This window comes from Epinephelus fuscoguttatus, linkage group LG22, assembly GCF_011397635.1.
Source record: "Epinephelus fuscoguttatus linkage group LG22, E.fuscoguttatus.final_Chr_v1".
Lineage (NCBI taxonomy): Eukaryota > Metazoa > Chordata > Actinopteri > Perciformes > Serranidae > Epinephelus > Epinephelus fuscoguttatus.
Genome location: NC_064773.1, coordinates 5,581,540 through 5,606,238, shown reverse-complemented (window position 1 = coordinate 5,606,238; position 24,699 = coordinate 5,581,540). Strand labels below are relative to the sequence as shown.

Below are 24,699 nucleotides of genomic sequence, written 5' to 3'. Positions count from 1 at the left end.
TTTTCATCTGAGAGGGCAAGGTGTCATAAAAGGTTGCCATTTGTGTATTTTAGGCCTGATTTAGGAGCGGCTTTAAAATGTCAAAAATATTACCAAAATAAGGTTTCTGACCAAATGTCATGCTATATGCGTGAACACAGCCAAAGATATCAAAAAATAAAAACTGAAAAATGACTGAAAAGGACGTTTTCCATCCGAGGGGGACCGCAGGGTCAAGTACTTCAATAATTAAAATAGTCCAGTGTTAATACACAGTAGACTACATATAGTTTATGATACAGTTAAGATGGCTGAAAACGTGAATAATTGTGTTGCAGGATGATTTAAGGTGTGCCCCTAGATTCTCTGCTTGTGCTCCTAAAATTTCTCAGTTAGGGGCTACAGTGCTCCTACTAAAAAAAGATAGTGTGTAGCCCTTAATTTATAAAACTCAGGTTTTCCCCACCATTATAAGTGTTTTCCTTTCACTCTCTGTGCAGGTGTCTCACACTTCGCTCTGCTCTGTGTTTTGTTGCTGCTGAAATTTATTCATCCATTACATAATTAGACACTCTTTCTAATGCCAAAATTGACTTAAATCATAAAACAAAGCGTGTAGAAATAATCAAACAGAAAACACAGAATTAGTGAAAAAATAAAATCTGGAGAAAATTTAACTCCTTTCATTTAATTCCTCCTGCTTGTACAGTACACAGTCAGTTGGACCCAAACTGGTCTTGGTGCTCTGCGCATGCTCCACAGTTTCCACCCCGGGCTTTGACCTGGAAGTCGGAAGCATAAAATGCGTAACAGAAGAAGAAGCCAGTAACAACATGGAGAAATCTACATCCAGAGCCGTGACTATTTGGAAGGATGAAATGTGCAGAGCTGTAAAGCTGTCCACCACGGTACCAGATTGCTGCTAGCTAACCGGAGCTAACTTGTTTGTCGATTGGTCTGTGATGTAATAGGTCAACTGGAAATAGGTCCAATACTAACAGGCTGAAAGGGGGCATATCTCCACCTATTGTAGCGGAGTAATTTGGATGTTTTATCAACCAGATTCAAAACTGAACTGACAGAGGTCAAACGTAGCTGTCTATAGATTTTATCCTTTTGAAGACAATATAATCAGAAATAATTGTGTTTATCTGAGACTTTTATTGAAGTCTGCATGAAAAAAGCCTCTGAAACTCTCCATGCCAGTAAAGTTGTGTGGAACCTGATTTGACTCCTGTTCGATTAACACAGGACGCACCATGAGGACAATAATATTCAATCTCAGGACCACTGGTGCTTTGTTTGACACCAGCTGCAGAAGGTTGAAACCACAGGAGTCTCCACACTCGTCCCTTTCCACAGCAAATAAAACACAAGGCGAAATGCGTTTGTCACCCCCTCACACACATACACACACACACATACACACACCCCAACCCTACCCTCTGAGTGATGCCTCGCCTGCCTGCTCAGCCAACAAAGTGAGGCCTTTGCACGATAAAGTTCAAAGCGGGATTATTAAATTAGAGAAAGACAGAGAGACAGAAAGAAACTGACACAGACATCAAACAGAGAGAAAAGGCCTTGTGAGGGGGAGGACTCAGCGGAGTGGAAGTGGTGCCAACTTCTGAATCGGCGCTCTGAAGAAAAAGAAACAGTCGCCATTGCCTTGCCCACACACACACACACACACACACACACACACACACACACACACACACACACACAAACACACACCCTCCCCTCCTCCCGTCCCCCTACCTTTGTGATGTATCTGCCATGATGAAAAAAAAAACAAGACACAGAGATGCTTTTTAATCTTCTGTGACTGTTGGCATTATAAAAGCCTGTGTCTTTGCGGCCTCTGTATGGCTCTGCAATAACTGGGCTCGTTTGAAACAAGTCTGTTTTTGTTTTTGAGGAAAGGAGTGACAGCAGCCAGAGAGAGAAAGCAGCCTGACAGGGTGAAAATGTTGATTTTCAGGGGGGGAAACATCTCTGTTTCTGGAGCCATCGGCCATTAGGTCCACTTTAGTCTGTGTGCAATGAGAAAAGTAAGAGTCTATTAATCATGCATCCATTTAGCTCTGTCTTTGATTAGAGGGACCTGATGGAAATTGGATGTACTCAGTGCACATTAAAGCATAGGTAAGCACAGACCATTAGGCCTACAGGCCTCTTAACACAACTCAACTTAGTCCCCGAACAAATTGAGCACAAATGTATCATTAGCTCTGATGCTGATTTAAGGAAGCAGTTAGTCAAATCAAATAGCGCCTAAATTAATGGGTTAGATTCAAAGCTGGCACTTTAAACTGATGCTTAGATTAGATCATATCATGAGGAGCAGCGCTCTATGCAGATGAGGCAAAACCGCAGGCTTTTACTAAATGAATATGCAGCATCTGAGCAAAGCGGCAGCGTTCGTGGTCATTGTCATCTGTGACCTATTGCTGGAAGATGCTGAGCTATAAATAGCTTCCAGAGGCAGGTTTCTAAATGGAGACCTCACATCTTCCTGACAGCGCTGAACTAAACACGAGACATCTAATGCACTTTTTTTGTGTGCGTGCTGGCTTGATCTATCCCTAACTGATGTGGATCACAGTGTCTCTCGCGATCTGTCTCTCGTCTCGCAGGCGAGCCAAGCAGGCTTCTGCTGAGACGACTCGACTCCACGCACGGGGCCTCTTCTTCTAAACGACACCGCTGGGAGCGTGAGAGTAGTATGTTTCGTTTGAAGGCAAAAAATAGCCGGTGACATCTACTGGCTCCTTTTGAAGTGAATTGCATGTCGTTGCGTAGCTCGGAGTAAATCTAGGGAGACACCCCCTCATTCTTTTGCTTCATCTTCATTCCCCATACAGAAACACTGTGTGTTCTGGGTTTATGTTCAGATGGAGTTTCTGGGGTGAGGAAGTGCACAGTGTGCATATTGGCGCATGATGTATATGACGAAAGTTGCAGAAAAAAAGCACAGATGCATCTGATGCTGCTCTGCAGAGGAGACAGGTGAAGATCTCAGGATTAATATGTCATCAGTACTTTGCCATGTCCTCTACTAACCACTAGGGGCAGCTGGACGAATTGGGAAAAGAGTAAGTTATTAATAATAAGGCTTACAGAGACATTGTACGCAACAGTCCACTTTACACCTTATCTTCCCCTTCCTCTGTTTCTCTCTCTTAAAAACACCTTGGAGAGCACCCCAGCATGCTGTGCTAATCGTCTCTGTCTTTGTCTCTGTCTCTGTCTCTGTCCTTGTCACAGTCCTCAGTCCAGTCAGTTGTGCTTCTGTAACGCATAAAATTGGCAGTTTGCTGGTCGGGTCTGATTCGGCTGGTTGATATTTCCATTCATCGGGATGTTTCACTGTAGACTAAAGCTGTCCTTCCAGAAAGTTTTTTTGTGATTGTTGCGGGCAAAAATCCTTGATTATGTGGCACGTTTTCTTAAAAAATGCGATGGAATATGTGGGATGTTTATGCAATTTTATGCAATGAAATTGCGGGAACTTGCAAAAATTGCGGGAACTTGTATAAACTACGGTTTGATGAAAAAGAGAAAAAAAAAAAAGATTCCCCCAACAGCCTGTTCTCACTAGGCTACTACCTTAATGTAAAGAGTCATATCTAATTACTTCCTATGATAAGCAAGCATACTACATCACACAAAGTGCAGGGAATATTTAAGTTCTCATCTTGTTTTATTTCAGATCTTAATAAACACATGGCTCAAACTTACAAAACATTGCTGAGCCAAACAAGTTCTGTAGCTTTACAAAAGGAATACGCTACAACTTTTGTAAAAATGAATAAATAAAATATATATTTTGTCATGAAGGCTATGGAGAGAGATCCATTTTTGCACACTCGCTGGTTAAGCGCTTTTTAAAAGGAGTCAGACGACAGAGACCTGTCACGCGCTCTTTGGCCCTGCAGTGGGATTTACTCCTGGTGTTACGCACTCTGGGAGAACCGCCCTTCGAGCCTCTGTCACAAACCTCAAACTACTGTCACTAAAGACAGCACTTCTCTTAGCCCTGACTTCGTAAGAGAGTGAGTGATTTATGTGCGCTTTCAGTCTCCCCGTCTTGTCTCATTATGAGAGTTGATGGGAGCGCAGCTACTCTGAGGCCAAATCCCACATTCATGCCTAAAATCATAACCAGCTCTTTTAGATCGAGAGTTATTTCACTGGAAGATTTCTTCCCTCCTCCCCACAGGAGTGAGAGAGAAGAAACATCACACCGACTCTGCCCAGTGTGCGCTCTGTCTCATTACGTGACGCGCACAGCGAGCCTCAGACAGACACAACTGCTGTTTGTACATTACAGAGAGCATTCACAAGGAAAACCCCTCCAATTAATATTTCAGCTTTCTGCTAAGATATGTGACTTTTTGCAACGAAAATCCGGGGATTATGAAATCATGCAAGTCCCGCATATTTTGCGCATTTTGCACAGAAAACGGCGATTTATGCGGCGAAAGTGCGGCGTCTTTGAAAAAATGCGGCCCCCGCATAAATATGCGGACTTTGGCTGATTATGCGTTGAATTATGGGATCGCATAATCGTGTTTTTCTGGAGGGACTGATTAATCGTCTGGTGATTGTGAATTTCAAAATTAATGAAATCGAGGGTAAACGATTTTTGGTAGCCTAATTTTGTCATCAACAGAATATCAACAACCACTGCCAGTTATAACTCCCACACTTCGGTGGTGGACTGCGATAGGCCCTAACATCAAACCAAATGCAGCAAGAACTTCTGAGGTTATCAGAGAGTTTATTTAAAAAGACGTGACGTAACGTGATCTGAAGTCTGCGGAAGGTCTGCGGGTTGTACTTTTTCATCTTCTTCTCACAGCTGGGCATACATACAAACCATTTTTTCTGTCTGTGATGATCCGTCCACTTGTCGCTCACCTGTCGCTCGCACTAACTCTCATCCAATCTTGTATGGGCTTTCCAAGATGGCGGCGATGGTATGTTGAATTTTGGGAAATAAATAACAAATACAGCATGATTTCAAAGTCAAAACAATCGTTTGCACAATCGTGATTTCAATTTTGACCCAAATAATGGTGATTATGATTTTTTTTTCCATAATCGAGCAGCCCTACTGTAGACATTGTACCAATTTGGTAAACACCGCCCAAACCTACTTGAAAGTCCACTAACCAAACAAATACTTAGGCTTTACCCACTTGTCATTCCCAACTAAAAAACACAACAAGCTTATTTCAAAAGTGGTAACACTATATTAAAGCGCTTCTTAAACTGTGTGGGCTGGAAATATGAAGAAGTATAGGCTATATAGGTAATCAAAATGCATTTTATTATTGCAGCCAAGGTTAAATATATATGCTAGAAAAACTGGCCGAAAAACAACAAATGAATACAACAACAATGAGTAATATCTACTTTATTTAGTCATAGTCCAGTCATTATTTACAAACTCTTCTGTATTTGAATGTGTTGCCTACATAGAAGTCTATGTCACAAAGAAACCCTATACATGGGATTATATCTTATCTGCAGGGACAGATGAGCAGACACTATTCATCAACCTGCATGAGAAATATTACAGCAACTTTCGCCGCATACATGACTGTAGTTGTCGCTTGAACATTTCCACGGCAACAAGTGAAACACACTTGAGGCCTGTTTATCAGCAGCTTACAGTCTTCATGCGATGACAGTGAACATGCCACAGTACGTGTGACTGAAGTCAGCAAGGACGGATGTTTAGAAGTCCTCGCTGCTGTATTGAGCTGTTCACATGCAAAATTTTCTTGTGCAGCTTTTAACTCAGTAGCAGCAGTCATAAATGACGGTTGCTATGGACAGTTTATCATGTACAAGTGTTACCTAATGCCTGTCTGATCTCACGGCCTTACAGAGGTCTAATGGAGCTGCCGGTGAAGCTACCAAGGTCTGGTTCCCCGGCTTTGTCGTCGGCTTGATTTGATTGCTCTCCACTTATAAAAGCAGGAGTACAGCCAAATTCACGCAGTAAATGTAAGTGCTTGCAGTAATACGCTGAGATCTGGATTCATTTGAACGGAGCTTTTACCTAGAGTAGCTTGCAGAAAGAAAGAATCAAAGGGTATGATGGCAGGAAGTGCCATCCAAAGCCGGATAAGAGGGAGTCCACTGGAGGATGGAGGCATTATCTAAATGAGCCATCATCTTTGGCTTTAGGAAAGAGAAGAAAGGAGGGCTGAAAAGATAGAAAACTCCATGGTCAGTGACCCGAAACTTTGCTCAGTGATATTTGTAGTTGGAGTTTGACTCCATACCCTGCAAAACCCTTATACATTAAAGAAGTAGATGAGGACAAGAGGCATGTGTTTGGCCGTTTGTGTTTGATGGGAGAGGGGAGGCAGAGGGCCAGTCTGACGGGAATGCTTAATGTCAGCCTTGCATTTGTGTCCAGTTGAAAAGGCACAGCAGGCTCAAAGGGCAAACAGAGATGTCTTTCCAACCACAGTGCATCGCAGTTACCTGTCACCACTAGTCCATACTGTCCACGCAGAGGAGAGCTGGAATCCAAATGGCAGCTTGTGAGTGTGCATCTGAATGTACAGCAGGCAGGCGTAGGAACCAGAAACCATCAAGTCGTGGTAAAGAATTTATTCCTACTGGTGTGTGGCCATGCAATAAGTGCCAGTTTAATATGCTGTGGGTGTGAGATATCCAAGGCATTGCAAGGCGAGCTTAATTTATAGAGCACGTCTTTCTAAAAGACAGTTTAAACTCGAGGTCTTCACAGGTCAAACATTGTGGACCTGATCTGTAACAGACCCGTGGAAGACCTACCTGAACCTGATTTACATATATGAACTATGTATCATCTAAGAAAGGCAGAGCTTTTCTGAATCATACCCATGTATAATAAGATCCAATCCAAAACGTGACTCAGATAGAGAAAACACCCCTGTACTGACAGAAACATGATGCTCCACCAGAGCATCGGTGGTCAAAATGAGGAGAAAAACAGATAATTTTTCATACGCATGACTCATTTTCCTGCTGCAATGATTATGACACACCAAATTAAAGCTAACAGGGACGTCCTTCCCCTTCGTCCTTCCCCACCACGGGACCTTATTTGGAGAAGAAAACATACCGTATTCAACAGCAAGAGAAAAACATAAAAACTATAATTGTACGAAGTGCTTGAGGTGGTCATTTTTGCAGCACACCATGCATAAAAACACATGTATTGTGCATGTGTGTGGGTAAAACTCTGACACTGACAAGAGAGGAGAGGAGCAGCAGAGCAGCTTGACTGTAAATGATGGAAAAACACGTCGTGTTGTTGTTTTTGTTTTTTTTACTACATGATTGTTTTGATTGTATCGTCTTTTGTTATCGTCTTTTAGTTTTATGGCCTTTCACTACTGACTACTGTGTGTATTTTTTCTGAAATAGGGTCCCATGGGGGACACCGGAAGGGGAGGGACTCAGCCTCTCCACGAGTCTGCTTGGATCCTCCCGGGTATAAGGCATATTGACATACACACCTTAGTACCTGACATACACTGGGATCTACTCAACCTGATTGGACTGAATTTTAGCTCTTGTCCTGGATCAGGCTACAGTAACTAGAAACTGAATGCACCTGACAAGAGTCTGTAATATTCAGTAAAAGATGTCAAAGTTGCTCTAGTTGGTCCACCTCCTTAGCAACCGTTTTCATATGTACTATTTCTCTGGTAAAAAAGATGTTCCAATGGAAAACCGTGGAAAACAGTGGATTCTGTTGGTTATCCAGAGTCATGAGAGCATCTTGTCTGTGGTGTCTTTATGGTCTCTATACTTGTGCTGCTGTGTGCCTGTGTCACTCTGCAGTTACACCTCCAAAACACTAGTTGGCGATGGAGTTTCTGTGAAGTCCTGTAAAGATTAGTTGATTCAAAACACACATTAAACACACATTAAATATGGCTTTATAGAGACTATTTCAAACATAAGTACACAAATCAGCTTCACTATAACTCGCAGCATTCACAGACAAACACTTTCCCCATAAATACAACATGCTAACGTTGTTAGCACAAGCCCATGGCATTTTACATTTTATAAATTAGCCTAGCAGCTAGCGGACTTTTCTTCTACTCAGTTGAAGTCAGGGACAACAGCAACATTTAACAAAGGTAACGTCACAAAATTCGGCTCCATTACAACTCACAAGGTTCACTGACAAAACAACTGTCTTATACTAAACACGTTTTCCAAACAAATACAACATGCTAACATTATTAGCACAAGCCTATGGCATTTTACATTGTATAAATTAGCCTAGCAGCTAGCAGAGATTTCCTCTGCTCATATATTTGTGAAATTAAAGTAAATAAAAGCTTTGTTTCCACTGAGGGAATTGGTGTCAGCTTGTAGAACGTGTAGTTCCATTTCTGGGGAGGTAAACATAAGGCTACAGCCTAGGGTATAGCACATACTCTACATCGTCACAGAGCCTATGGCGTAGGTACAACGTCGATTCGACACAGAAGTATCCTGCATTGCTGTTAATGCTGCAATGCTTTGCAAAAATTCCATTCACTTTCACTGTTTTGGGGTGTTGACATAATTTTTCAGTGTCCTGACTCATGAGACCAAAATCTTTTTGCATGATTTTAGACCATTTGGCCTTTGTAAAAAAACAAAAACAAAAAAAAAAACGTATTCATTTTTAATTTAGTTGAACTGAACCTTTAACGCTACAGCAAACACTGTAGATCAAAGCAGGGGATCCTGGGATGATTAAAACTGTAGCAGCAGCCAGAGAAGAAGAAGCCCGTTTGACCCCATCCATTAGTGAGACAGCGAAGGAGAGACGTGGAGAAACCGCCTTCCTCTACCGGCAGTCCATAACAAGTAGAAATGAGTATCCTTGGGCCATGCAGCCTCCATTTCCCCCCTCCCTGTTCCGCCCCCAGCCCACCTCCACCCTCCTGTACTCCCCTCTCTGTGTCTGTTAATGGATATTTAAAGGGTATGTCAGAGATCAGGAAAAAAGTGTGTTGAGAGGTCAGACTAGACACGCATTATTCCCCTCTCCCCCCTGAGGAAACACAGAATGAAACATGCATTAAACACTTCTCTCTCAACGCCAAAGCTCCCACCACCTTCCCAGCCGCCACCCTTTTCGATACACTCCGCTCCTCTGCTCCACCACCACCACCACCACCACCTCTAATATCTTATGGAATTAAAGCGGTGACAGGTTATCATAATCCAATTTCAGAGACAATCGCGCCGAGCACCTCGCAGCGCACCAAGAAACCCGGATCGGAATTGAATATGCACTCGGCGGATTAAATTACGCAGGGAGAAATAATTATGGCCTACATTGGGAAATATCTTTTTGTGTTATTGTGAGTGCCGTACTGTATTGTGTACAGTGCTCACTCCGGTGCACTCCACAAGATATCCAATCCTGGGTTGTCAACAGCAAGAGGCTGAGGTGGGAGGCGGTGGTGGCAGCAGCGGTGGCGGCGGGTGATGGTTGTTATTGTGTTATTGTACACTCTGTCTCATAGCGCAATATCTGTTCTCAAAATAATGTCACCCTCTAATGAAGTAAGGCTCCTTTTATTATTTATCATTTCCTGCCACAGCCAAGAACTGCGCGGCGCTGTATGCCTCGGAGATGTTTTTAAAAAGGCCTCTTTAAATGAACACATTTGAATTGTAATGTGATTTTTTTTTTCCCCAACAAGGAAGAAATAATGTATTTTCTCTGAGGCTGCTGTTTGGTTTGAAGAGTTGTGGGGTGTAGTGACTTGAAGGCGTTGTGTTCGGGATCCTCTGTCAGTTTTGGTTTGTGTTTGGATTTCTCCAGCTGCTATACAGCCATCACAATAATGGAGGTGTAGTGCTTGTTGATGGACTTTCCTCCTTGACCAACTGGAGTGTATAATTTTTCAATATCCTTTAGTTTTGTAAAGGTTCAGTATGTAACATTCAGAGTAATGCTGTCCTGAGCACAGACTGAAGTCACACTACCTGTGTGTGTTTTAATCTGAGCTTCTCTGTTGTTGTGGTAAACTGGTCCTGTAATGTGTGCATGTTGGTGCAGGTGTGTATTCCTTGGCTTGCCAATCTCCTCTGTCCTGCACTGTGCTCATATGGCTGTCAATACAGATATTGGGATTTTATTTTTTATTTAACCTCTATTTAACCAGAAAAAAACATCTTTTTTATAAGAGTGTCCTGGCCAAGACAATCCAGAGCATGCCAACACTGTGAGGGTGCATTCATATATATATAATAGATCCCCATAACCAAGCACAGTCAAGAATGTAGCAGAGACCAGTCTCTTTTGGCTAACAAAGAGAAGCACTTCCTGTTTCTCAAATAAAAACCCAGTTTCAGCTTTCTCGCAAGTAGTTCAATATGTGGCATAAAGAAGACAATCATCTAACACAATGCCCAGGTATTTGTAAGATAAAAAAAACACACTCTATGCTCGTCTTTGGAAGTGTAACAGTACTTTGTTTATTATTACTTTTTTTTTTAGCATTCAAGACATGCTTCAGATTGAACAGGAACTGCTGAACAGCACTGAATGCTGGTTGAAGCTGGGAGAGGGCCTGAGTCTGAGTAGAAGGAAAGCAATAAATAACTGTGTCTTCAGCGTGCAGATGAACACATGCCTCATGTACATTGTGGCAGAAGCTATTTAAGTAAATACAGAACAACAGAGGCCCCAGTACTAAACCTTGAGGCACACCATTGGCAATTGTAAGAGGGGCTGACAACATGCTCTCTTCTTGTACATATGCACTGTTAGCTCTGTCAGCACTCTTGCCGTTGTTGGAGCTCTTAATAGAGTTAGCACCATTTGCTACTAGCTTTCAGCTGCCATCTCAGCCACCTCCAACCCTCTTTGACATGTCGCAGAAGGGCTGCAAGCCCAACACCTGCGCTCACCTTTAATCTCTGGTAACTTAAAGTCCGGACATTCAGGAGGTTTTTAGCGGGAGCCAAATTATCCGCAGATGTGTCTTCCTCTTCAAAACAAACTAACCTGGTGATTTAAACCGTTAATAAAAAAAAAAAAAAAAAAAAAAAAAATCTTTTTTTCATAGCAAGGTTGATTTTTCGAAGTCTTCGTTTCGGAGGTATGAACGTACATCATGTATGTCACAACAGTGATGGACCTCTTAATTGTTTGTCTTTGTCAGCGCCCTGTATGCCATTTATACAACAGAAGACACAAAAATAACAGACAACAAACTCACGGACAATGTGTGGAGTAGCATCATTGAACAACAACATAAAGGCTCTGTAGTGCGAACCAAGATTGCAAACTATTTGAACTTTTTGTTGAACCGATGTCACAAATTTGTATCACTGCTGGTATGAATAAATTTGATGTGAAATATTTGCAGTTGAGTATTTTTTGCATTTTCGTGTCATATATCAGTCACACCCCTGGTGTGTAAAGACCTTCAATCAGACTTCAGCCAGGAGCAAATTAATCTGCGGAAGAGTTTAACTCTGCGTCGTAGTCAAAACAGTTAAAAAGAAAGTACATTATGTTGCATTGAAGATTGTTATGAGGGCCGTTTCTCGTGTGTCACATATCATTTACCTTTCTCTCAGCTAAATGGCACTTTGGTCATACAATATATCAAAGTGGTTTCTCAAGATACTTCTTGGCACTTATAGATATTCATGGACTCATTTGATAGATGGAAATGTAATGAATGCAGTGAAGTGAAGCGAAGCAGGAAAGTGGTAACCATGTCAACTGGTGGATATTTGCTTCAGATGTGTATAAAATGCAGAGAAAGTGTTGTACTTTAAGTGTTTGACTCTGCAGAAGGAGATTGGTCAAAGGGTGGACCTTTACAGAGTTGTACTGTTTATTTAAACTTGATGTGTATGTTTATGTTTAACCCTTCTGATCCCTCAACATACTCTTAACCCATCCCTGGTTGTAAATATAGTTTTAGTGCGCTGTGAAGATGTCAGTGCTGCTTGAGAGGAATTTTAGAATCAGCCAAACATACAGCTCAAGTTGAAACCTAAATTGTAATTCTGTGAATATTTGGGTGTGAAAGCTGGAAAGATGTCAACCTAGAGATTCTGAACTCGTTATTCAGCTTTAATAATCGGTTAATTTCTTAACTCAATGGCTCTCAACTTGTGAAGGGACCCCCAAAGGAGTCACAAGATAAATTTGTGTGTTTGCCAGATGGTTAACAAACAACAACAAACCTATTCAAACAAGATCCACTTATTGGTAAAGATAATTGAAATCACTGACACCTCACCCCAGCTGGACAATGTGAAGTTCTGATGTCTAGCATATACGACCACCTGGTATCACATGACCTCAAATCTATACTTAGATTAAGTACAAACAACTGAACCATCTCTATGACAACCGCGCAAACTCCATCTGCTGATAAAAAACAGTCTTGTGCCAAGATTTATTTTTCATAGACTAGAAGAAGCACAATTCTCCAACAGTTGGTTTTATTTATTAGATTTTAATCCAAATCTTTGTTGCTTTCTTGTGAATAAATGGTTTATCATACAGTATCTATCTAAAGCTGTAGAAGGCCCATTATTCCAAGGATGGATCTCAGAACTGGTAAAGATGTTGGCTTTTGAGAGAACGTCTTATAGTGTAATAAATGAGGTGGAATAATACAATAATAAATTGGGAACGGTCCTTTGATTTCACTCTCTACAGGGGAACCAGTGAGCACACTTTTCTGAGCATGAGGGAAGTAATTTTGTTAAGTGCCGCGCTGGGGTGTGCTTATATTGATATGCTTGTCACAAAATGTGATGTGTGATGACGCAGCGGAAGGAAACATTTATATGGACACTATTTTAACATAAATCTTGCCTATTTCAATCAGGAGAGACCGAAGAATTAAGTAAAGATAATATTTAGTACAGATTATGAGTGGACAGATTAACTGATGATTTTACAGAAGTCTTTTGACACCAGAGGCAGACATTTTGTGATCGAGGGGCATCTGAGCGGCAGCAGGATAAATCCCCCCATAGAGTCCAGACACTGGTGGTGGTGGTGGTGTTTGATGACTGGCTGATGAGGCTGATGAATCTGTAAAGACTAAGTGGTGATGGGGAGGCAGAGGGCGCGCATGATGGCAGCAAGATACAGCCTCCCATGAAGTCCAGACACTGGTTGTGGTGGCTGATGACTCTGAGGCTGATGGCTGATGCGACAGATGAGGATGATGAATCTGTAAAGACTAGGTGGTCATGGGGAGGTGTAGGGCGCGCATGACGGCAGCAAGATAAAGTCCCCCATGGAGTCCAGACACTGGTGGTGGTGGTGGTGGTGTCTGATGACTCTGAGGCTGATGAGGCTGATGAATCTGTAAAGACTAGGTGGTGATGGGGAGGCAGAGTGCGCGCATGATGGCAGCAAGATAAAGCCCCCCATGGACTCCAGACACTGGTGGTGGTGGCGGTGGCTGATGACTCTGAGGCTGATGGATGATGAATCTGTAAAGACTAGGTGGTGATGGGGAGGCAGAGGGCGCGCATGATGGCAGCAAGATACAGCCTCCCATGAAGTCAAGACACTGGTGGTGGTGGCTGATGACTCTGAGGCTGATGGCTGATGAATCTGTAAAGACTAAGTGGTGATGGAGAGGCAGAGGGCGCGCATGATGGCAGCAAGATACAGCCTCCCATGGAGTCCAGACACTGGTGGTGGTGGCGGTGGCTGATGACTCTGAGGCTGATGAGGCTGATGAATCTGTAAAGACTAAGTGGTGATGGAGAGGCAGAGGGCGCGCATGATGGCAGCAAGATAAAGTCCCCCATGGAGTCCAGGCACTGGTGGTGGTGGTGGTGGTGGTGTCTGATGACTCTGAGGCTGATGAGGCTGATGAATCTGTAAAGACTAGGTGGTGATGGGGAGGCAGAGGGCGCGCATGATGGCAGCAAGATAAAGCCCCCCATGGACTCCAGACACTGGTGGTGGTGGCGGTGGCTGATGACTCTGAGGCTGATGGATGATGAATCTGTAAAGACTAGGTGGTGATGGGGAGGCAGAGGGCACGCATGATGGCAGCAAGATACAGCCTCCCATGGAGTCCAGACACTAGTGGTGGTGGTGGTGGTGTCTGATGACTCTGAGGCTGATGAGGCTGATGAATCTGTAAAGACTAAGTGGTGATGGGGAGGCAGAGGGCGCGCATGATGGCAGCAAGATACAGCCTCCCATGAAGTCCAGACACTGGTGGTGGTGGATGATGACTCTGAGGCTGATGGCTGATGCGACAGATGAGGATGATGAATCTGTAAAGACTAGGTGGTCATGGGGAGGTGTAGGGCGCGCATGACGGCAGCAAGATAAAGTCCCCCATGGAGTCCAGACACTGGTGGTGGTGGTGGTGGTGTCTGATGACTCTGAGGCTGATGAATCTGTAAAGACTAGGTGGTGATAGGGAGGCAGAGGGCACGCATGATGGCAGAAAGATAAAGCCCCCCATGGACTCCAGACACTGGTGGTGGTGGTGGTGGTGGCTGATGACTCTGAGGCTGATGGATGATGAATCTGTAAAGACTAGGTGGTCATGGGGAGGTGTAGGGCGTGCATGATGGCAGCAAGATAAAGCCCCCCGTGGAGTCTAGACACTGGTGGAGGTGGTGACTGATGACTGAGGCTGATGGCTGCTGAGGCAGATGAGGCAGATGAATCCGTAAAGACTGGGTGATGACGAGGAGGTGGAGGGCGTGCATGACAGCAGCAAGAAAGAACAACGGCAGAGAAAGAGCCCTATGTAAAATGAGGAGCTGGAAGATGATAGGCTGACAGAGAAGGTGTGTCGCTCTGCTATTGGTTGATTGTGAATTGGCTGATGAGTCAATTGACCTAGCCAGACAATGACACCTAGAGATAGTGAGTGAGCATGTGTGCAAGGAGCCTGAGCACAAAAAGTGTTGTCTTCCTGACTGAACTTTTTAACAGTGGTATGGTTGAAATCTGATAAACTTACTTGTCATGTTTATACTTTTATTTTGATTTTCTTATTTTATCATTTATATTGCTTTTTTTTTTATTGCTTTTTGTTTCTGTCTGGCGTTGTTCAGGGATTGTGTTATTGGGCTTTCTATGAGGTGGTTTTGTGTTGTTGAAAATTTTGGAAATCAGTAATAGGCTACATTACTGTCAAAGCTGGTTTGCCAGTTACACCTGTTATTTCCACCTTCCAAAACAGTAAAACGGCACCACAGATCTGTTTTTAATCTGAAAATTCTGTAGTCCAGCTCATTTAAAAACACAGAAACACCAAATCCCTCAGCACGCTGGTGTGTCGTTCACTCCCAATTCACCTGTTCAATTGACTTTAGCAGTTTAGATAACGAACACTCTACTGTCCTGCTGTTATTACAGACGTGTGAACTGACCACAGATATTTGCCTTGTTCATGTTCATGCATTTGTATATAGAGGAAAAACTGGAATGGATATTTGGCGTTATTTTTGGCATTGAAGTAGATTTTTTTCAGGCCTTGCGGGAGTTCCCTTTGGTCTGGCGGCCTGCCAGGCCTGTACAATTATATCTGAAACACTGCATCTCTTCTGCAATTAGGTTTATTTTTCAGATCTGAATCCAATCTTTGCTTTTTCTTGTGAATTATTGGATGATTATACTGCATTTCCTTGCTGTGCTAAAACACATTTGTAGCATTTTGAGAGGGAATAAAGATGATAGCTTCACATACCAAAAGTGCTTGGAACCACTGGTTGTTTCTGGTCGATAACCAACCAGTTATTCATTGAGAAAAATGAAAAAAAAAAAAAACAGTGGTTCCAGCTTTTTAAATGTGAATATTCGCAGCTCCTGCCTTTTGTAAATTGAATACCATTGAGTTTTGAATTGATAAATGAAGAAGATAGTCAAGAACTTAATCATTAACTGTAATAATCACAAGCCACAGCAAGTCTTTTAATAGTTAATAGGTTAAGGGGCCGCCAAAAAATCCACATCTGCTGAAATCCACTGTAGCAGAGCCAGAGAGGGAACAGAAGGGAGTGGAGGTGGAGGTGAGGATAGTGATGGGTGCAGCACAGAGACATGTTGACAAAGGACAAATGAATAATGGAATTGGAGATGTAGAAGAAAAGGGAACGAGTGAGTGAGGTATGAATGAAGGAGGCAGAAGATTGGGGGGTGACAGGGTCAGCCTTCCTCCCTCTCTACCCCCCGCCCTCCCCCCCTTTTACTGCATCCCTGCTGCTGATTTTTATATCAGCTGCACACCCTGGAGATTTCTGCCTCCACCTCCATCCATCACACGGCGCTGCACGGGCACACTTTCAGCCTCACTTTCAGCCTCACAAACGCACATAATTGTGAGTACACAGATACAGCCATGCATCACTGCGTGGGCCAGAGAGGCGACGGCTCCATGCGTCGGCTACTGGAAGAAAAGAGACGTCTTTTATGCCATCATGCACAGGAGGCGAGACATGAATGCATGAAGCCATTTGTTCTGGCTGAATAAATAGAAAAATACGCCGGGTAGCCTGGATCACTTTCAAACCTGTTGCCTTAGCACTGTGCATTTTTTATCCGCAGCCAATTACAGTTCAGCTAATACTGGTCAATACTTAACTGTTGTGCTCCGCTTTGATTGGATGCATGAACTTTCCTAAATGAGGAGGTCTCTTCCTGTTTTCTTCAATTTGTTCCTCCCGCTCGGTGTACACGGTATCTCTTTCATTTTATTGATGTGTTTGTCGATCTCTGTCATCTAATTATTTCCCTGCTCTGTGTCTCTTGCTCCTCTCTCGGCTGCAGAAGGCGTCTCTTTGATTGCCAGGGCTACACTCTGCTCGCCGGAGATAATACCCCCTGAGTTGAACCAAATTGTTGCTCTTTGCTTAGTCCACACTTAAATATTTTAGGGGACGGGGCTTTGAAATCGCCACAAAGGGACAAAGCTGGGAGTTTAAATGGCGGGAACATGAATAAAGATTCGTAGGTTTGCAGCTTTCATCCGAGCGCTGCGTGCCGATCGCTGGCCGGCCAAGAGGGAAGGAGAAAATGACCATCATAAATATGGTTTTGATTTTCTAACCAGGCGAAACAACAAAGTTACGGCGAGAACATTAGCCGCATTGATCCCGTCTGGTCGATGGAATAAAGCAGGCAGTGACCTTTCCCTCATTTGGAGGCATAAAATTCCTTGTTGAAAGTCTCAGAGGGCTCTGGCTGAAAGCATTAACACAAATTACCAGCCGCCATTAAAGGCCCGCATCAATTCCACCCTGCGCCATCATTACCAAACGGCCGATAAAATGCTGGAAAGCCGTCGTCCTGTGCCCTGGCATGCCTCGTGCGCACACACAGAGGAACATGTGCAGACGCTTACACACACGCAGCCCTGGAGACCGCTGCGAAGCCTATTACACACAGTCTGATTTACAGCTGAGCTGCCTGTAGCCAGGACCATCAAGCCACCAGCACACCAATCTGCCGTGACAGTGCAACTAATTGAGCCCAGATATATCTGTCCCCCCCAACCGGGCCTTAAAAGGGTGATAACACGCCTACCTGCACAACACTGCCCGTACATATTTTACAGCACAAGAAAAAAATACAACAAGGGAACAAGAGGGCACACACACCTCTTAGCCTCACAGTGGGATGTTATACTGAAGATAAGAGTCGTTTTTTATTTTTATTTATTTTTTTAAACAGTATATCCTGAACTTGTGGTGTTAATCTTCTATATAAAAATCAATTGTAATGTTTTTACACAATTATATTTATATATATATATATATATATATTTATATTATACAATTTTTTATTTTATTTGTTAAGATAATTTAAAGCCTGGTGTAAGCCTGGAGGGGATCAAACGATTGGTTGCATGTGTGCATGTGTGAATGATGTGTTTCTACCTGTCCGCAGTTAACTTTGCGAACTATTGGACCAACCAACCTAATATTTTGTGCAAACATTAATGACAATGCTCAAGGACCCTTTATGTTTGCCGCGAACTGTTGAAAACCTTCTCTATTGACTGCTTTATCCCGTCATTGACTGCTGACGCTTCACTTCTCTTAACCGGCTGATAGGGGGCGCTAGTTTTCATTGCTGTGGGCTAATGGGCATGTAGCTACTGACATGTTTCAGATGATACGTCATGTTTGTAGTCGACCAATGAAGATGAGTTTACATATCACCTTGGGTTCGTCCTTCACCTTCTCAAAATGATCCCACACTTTGGATTTCCTGCCCGACATGTTATTAACTAGCCTGCCCTGGAAATTAGAGGCCGTACACATGTGGCGTCTTTAACCGCCTGGGAAACAAGAGGTCGGGCCCTGGGTGCTACTCTTGTGCAATTTCTGTGCCAGCTTTCAAGAGTGCAGAGGCAAGTTGTGTCTGCGGTTGAACCTGAAACCCTGAGTGCAGAGCTGATCCTCTTCCAGGAGCTATTCATAAGAGTGTAGGCCTATCGTCCGTGGGACAGATGTAAAGCTCTGGGTAGCTCTGCACTAACTTGATCAACTTTTCCATATTTATCAGACTGAATATTTATGTGAGAAGGGAAAGATATGTGTCGGCTGTGATTGGTTTGTAACCTTCCCTGTGTCTAGACCGCAAGCACATCAGATGTCTTCACACCACGGTCTCACACAACAGATATGCTCTCATTTTAATCTCTGTGCAACTCGTGTCTCACGGCCATAACCACAACCTGAAGCATTTATTCATACTTTGAGTTTATTTTCTTAACAATACATGCGAAATGTGAGGTTGATGTTCAGTAAGAAGGCAGTGAATAAATATATTTATCTAGATGGAGCAGAGTGTGCTGCTCTCTGGACAGAGTTTGTAATCCCACAGACTTTCCCCTCACTTTCGCCCAGCAGCTGCAAGTTTGGACTCATTTTTTACAATTGAAATTACTGTTTTAATACAGAAAAAGTATTAAAAAAATACCATATGGTACCATATTCCAGTTGCTGGTGCTGGTTTTGGTTTGAATGTCATCTGCACAAAACCCATGTTATTGACCTTATTTACTTCACGCTATGCTGGGCAGCCTCCGAAGACTGAACAACGTTTGGGTGTGTTGGGATGTAAATCCTGGTTGAAACTTAAAAAGGCTGATAATCGGTAAAAGCTGTCATTAATGAGCCTTTAAATGTTCACCTTTTGTTTTGCTGGCGTCATTGAACGCTGGATACAGCCACATAAAACCTGCATCAAATTTTACCAGCAGCATATTCTGCAACATACACCCTCTGTGTGTTCTGTCAGACTTACTATCAGGAAAATATTCAGTAGCACATTCCTCTAGCATAACTAATCAATCTACTTTTTAATAATGAAATATCCAATAAAGTAGACACTTGTCAGTGTTACGCGTCCACCTACACACGGACCTAACGCCCACGTCTGCTGTATCTTGTTGCTAGGCTCTGAGCTTCTAACAGACTCCAAATCAATGTCATTAAATTAGGTCTATTCTGAGTGGATAATAAAGAGTCTGTCACCTTATGTGTGCTCTGATATAGCTCTAATCTCATTAGAATTACAACACCGTTCTGCCAAAGACTACTGAGTGAACTGAGAGGAAAGGACGAATAAAACCAACATCCCAGACTAACAAGCTTCATATAAAAGCTGCACCAGGCAGGATTTTAATGTGAAAATATGTTGTCATATCAGAGCAAAGTTTATGAATCGAAGCTACGACGGAGAAGAGCATCCCGTCCCATCTAATTAGATTTGTTTGGATTGCTGGTGTCATATAAGGTCACAAGTGGGGAAATGTCTCCGCATGCAAGAATGATGGAGCTGAAATGTTCCTCTGATTGATTCAGGGGGTGCTGGAAGACCAAGGACGTTAGATGATTGTTAGATACTAACAGATTTTTACTGTTTAACGGGGCAACATTTCTAGCCTGTCATGCCCTTGAAAAGCTGGACTCACCAGCACAGCTCAGGTAAAAGTGTCTTGAAGTACGATCTGTGGTCAAAGGGTTGTCATGACTTTCATGTGCATTACTCCCCACCACCGGCATAAAAGTCAAGGTTGTGCCGTTTGGTGATTATGCCTGATGCAACACCACCTGACACTCTGAAAACACTTCACTGACATCGAGGATAAGCAGTTGATTTATATTAAAACTTCATGTGGTAACTTGGAACAACAGTGGCAGCCTGGATAGACGGTCAGAGCTGCTACACCGCACTGTCATGAACTGTATTTCTGACATTGGACAACAAGTGTGTGCTGTCGGGTTCATGCAGATTATGGTGATTTGAAACACACTAGCTTGAAGGCAGCGGTATTTTTAGCCGTGCTGGTGGCATCGCTGTAAGGATGGCGATGTCAGTCTGTTAGACGGTCGGTTGGTTCACCACTTGGGTCCAGACTAAAATATCTCAGCAAGTATTGGATGGATTGTCATGAAACAAAGGCATACATTTTGACAGTGTTGTTGCACTGGGGCCTGTGAGGTGGCGGGGCCCATAGAGAGAGGGGGCCCTCCAACACTGCGTTTGGTGAAGAATGGGTCCTAATGAGTGATTGCCAACTTGGAAATACGTCTGTGTTCAAAGAAGAACCCTCAGCTCCATTTGCTGTATTTGCCCTCAGAAAGGCAAACTCATCTCCTTCATGTTTATTTTTCCTTTTGTGTTTAATAGTCAGTGACATCTATAAGAAAATTATATGCTTATTTCAAATAAAACTATTCAAATTGTTATATTAAATCAATAATTTCTTATTTTCTTTTGTATTTTTTTGTCATACACAGATAGACAATAATCAGAGCTCGACTGTGCGAGCGTTCCACTCGCATTTGCGACTAAAAATAGGTGTGTGCGAACTGTAAAAAATATTTCAGGGCACATGTGCGCATAAAAAAATCAGCCAAAGCAGCCTACATTTTTGTCAGTAAAAAAATATGATAATCTAACTGCAAATGTTGGAGGAACTCCAGCCGCCTTCCCTCTTCCCTCTTCCCCGTGTGACACGGTTATGGGCGGTTTTCCAAGCCACTGTCGGCACAATGAATATAAGTGCCACTGTCGGCAGGGTGGAAATAAGTCAAAGTGTAGAGGAGACGGACCGGGTTAAGCGGCGGACCTCCGGGGAAGACTGCTCCGTTCTCCCTGCAGTTAGGGACCGTTCTCCACGGTACCGCTGCTGGGCAGGGTGGAAATAAGTCCTGCAGAGTTTCAGAGGACCTGGAGAATGTTTTAGGATAGTAATAACATTATATAAGATAATCATATTGCAAAGATAATATATATAACATAATAACATTAAAGACAAAATTAAATTGCAATACTTTTTCAAAACTTGATGATTTTACCTTTCTCTACATTTTGTATACAAATTCATTAACTAATTTTGCTTGTAAATGTCTATTTGCATCACGTTTATTACGGAAAACACATTATTTGATCAATTTACATTGTGCCCCTAAAGTTCTTTGTGCGCTCCTTACTTTTTCAACTTAGGAGCACATGTGCTCCTTGGGAAAAACGTTAGCATCAAGCCTGATAATGATTGTTGGGTAGAATGTGCAATGATGTTATCGAATGTCAAGTGATGAGACAATATGTGCACAATAGCGTGGACCCCACCTAATCACTAAAATTAGGTGGGGGAAAAAAGTAGATATGTTGACATCGGTATCAGTTATTGGCCAGATGTGTTGTTATATAGCGGCATACGGGATTACGGCAAAAAATCCAATACAATGCATCCCTAGTTTGAGGCAGACCAGCAGCTCCTGTGTTCAGCAAGGTAAAATTACTGTTGATGTCAGTGGAGTCTGGCTTTAAAGAGAAAATAGATGCAATGCAGATGTCCAGTGCAATGACTGGATAAATGAGACTTGGATTTTACTGCATGAGTTGTGTGAGAGTTTGTAAATGAGTCTTTTGATACAGTTTTGCTGTCTTTAAAGGTGGACCCCCATGACTTCAATTCACCAGAGTCTTTTAAGTTTTTGGGATTCTCCGTTCACCAAAGGCATGCAAGAAAAATCAAAGTCGTATTCACAAATTCAACGTAACACGGGGTGAGTAACTGATACACAACTGTTCATTTTGGGGGGTGATGCATTCCTTTAAAGTCACTACATGTAGGATATTTTTTATTGCTGTACAATCTTTGTAGTTACTGTGAGGTTTGGTTTGCAGGCAAATGCAGCAACCATGCAGTCTGTCTCTTTCCACTGGGAGGCACCAAAGTCTGGATTTCTCAAATTCTAGCTGGAGTAGTTTTAATGTTTTACCCTGAAGCTGTACCAGCTTTAATTTGAATCATCTTTAAATCCCAGTGACAAGTTTAATCTGTAGCATTTGACTATTTTCATTTAAAAAGGATAGACTTTATACATCCAGAGAAAGGAGGAGGATTCATGAAGACTGAACCTCTTCACCATCTCCATCCTCACCCGATTGGAGAGAAGAAACTGTGTCAGCCAGCAGCTCAGTATCATGTTGCATAATTTCTAGGCAGCAAAGTCCTCGGGCTTTAAAAAATTAAAAGTATTACATCACGCCGCCACTGGGGGCTGTCAGAGTTGCCTCGTGCAGCTTTAACATGGAGCTCACTGTGAAAGCTCACATTCGCTGTTTGACTTGACTTGTGCGTGATGATGAAGAAGATGACGTCTTTATTCTAACCCTCACATCATGGGACATGACCTGACGTGTGTGGCATAGAGAGTCGGCTGGTTGTTACTGGTGTTATTATTTTGTGTGAACAGGAACGTCTGGGCATGTCCACGCCAATGAGTGTTCAGTAGGAGTGTGTGTGGATGTTTTTCCGTCTGTGAGTGTGTATTTGAGTGCATTCATGCATACAATGTGAATGCATGTTTATGTGCGCCGTTGGCCCTTAGTGCTCCGCAGGCCTGTGCTGCTCTCTAACCTTCGCAGAGCTCTGGGAGAGGTCAGGATGTCCACTTCCCTCTGCCTCCCATTTCTCACTCACACAATAAGACCAGAGTGGATTTCATTTGCTGACAATGACAGGTGGACGGCAGGTTATCCTCAGGTCTGGTCACGTCAAATTAACATAGTGGAAAAAAATGTATAAAACAGTTTTTTTGCTGCTTCGCATAATGTCCCGGAGCATTCATTATTCACAAAGGAGCAGACCCACCTGCTGCTGCGTTCTGGAAGACAGGAGGATTAGACAACAGTTGGATGGAGCGATGATGAGACACAACGTTAAGATTAGAGTACGTTCTGCACTGAATTCCTTGGTACACCTGCAGGCTTTAACCTGTAATCACTAATAGGTTTAGGTATATGCAAAGATACTGAAGACGAAGACAGTAAAAAATAAAACAAAGAAATTGTCGTCTGAAAAATTTGCAATCCAACAACTATGAAAAAAAAATGTACATTGTGCAAGAATTTTCCTAGTCGACTAATAGTCGTCATTTAGGGCCATTAGTCGACTAGTCGCCCACATGTTTACGATATTAATGTAATTATTAAATGATATATTTTGGTGGTTTGAGTTGAAGGTGTGAGAAAGAATAGTATCAGTAACATTGTTAACACTGTGCTACATTACAGAGAAATACAAAACCGTACTAATGAACCTTCATTAATATAGGCCTATATTTTATATTTATATTTATATTTTCTCCCCTTGAATATAGTGTTTCCCTCGAAGACAGTAGAGACAGTACTAGCTTACATGAAACTATCACGAGCCAACTTTGTTTGTAGCACTTTTCATTCATAAAAATGCAGCACAAAAACTGTGAACTACGAAATAAGGTCACCAGCCCTCTCACATATCCCACTGTCTGAAAGTTAACTAGCTGCTACAACGATATTGTCGTTCAATTACATTGTACTCAACAGACAAATTCGTTGCGCTGCTCGCACAGCTCCATGCGTGTGCCCTCCTGTGTTTGTTCGAGTACTGAGGTGTGCGTGTGTTGTATAATTCTTAAAAATCAAATATTGTCAGGATAAATTTCTCGTCTTCGGATTGCATTGTGTTGTCTGTCGCTTGTAACTGCCGTAAACTGCTGTAGCTGACCAAACTGCCGTAACTGCCACAACAAAACAGGAAGGAGGATTTGATTGGCTGCCTGGGCCAATGACGACAATAACGAATGGTGCTACTGGCGTCTGACGTTCAGAAAGTTGAAAATATTTTAACTTTTCAGCGTTTACGTGCATCTAAAAAGAAGCGTCTACAAAAACGTGTCTACAAAAACACGTGTCCAAAAAGACGCCGGAAAAACGCCCGTCTAAAACGATGCTTGAACGCCGGTGAGACGCGCCGAAAACAATTGTTTTACTGGCGTTGTGCTTCTAGCGTTTCATCTCTGTGTGATTGCCCCCTAAGCAACCAATAAAATCTTACCGACTAATGACCTTTCTGGTCGACTGACGTTTGGTCGAATATTAGGGGACAACCCTAATTTCAACATCATTATGGTTGACGTGTGGTTACATGAAGGCACAAGAACACTTGGTTATGGTTAGGAAAAGATCAAAACACCGGTTTTAGGGGCACAGTACTCTCTGGAAACACAGCTCTCTACAAACCAACCACTTTTCGTGGCACCTCCTGCCAGGAAACGCAGTGATGTCTTGGTGAAAAATAATTGCTTTTCGTGCTGCTATACCTGCTGAAAAATCAGCAAAGGGTCACTAAAACACTACGGGTTTGTTGTTGGTTAGTCTCAATCAGC

The 24,699-nt window shown here is 42.8% G+C and overlaps 1 protein-coding gene across 1 annotated transcript in view; it reads left to right on the top strand.

Moving 5' to 3' along the window:
* LOC125883186 (uncharacterized) overlaps window positions 1–24,699 on the top strand; it is a 152,452-nt gene that overhangs the window by 14,390 nt on the left and 113,363 nt on the right. The window contains exon 2 of the mRNA XM_049567406.1: window positions 21,937–22,050. Coding sequence (XP_049423363.1) covers window positions 21,947–22,050 — 104 coding nt within the window. The 5' untranslated portion in view covers window positions 21,937–21,946. The remainder of the gene's footprint in view (window positions 1–21,936; window positions 22,051–24,699) is intronic.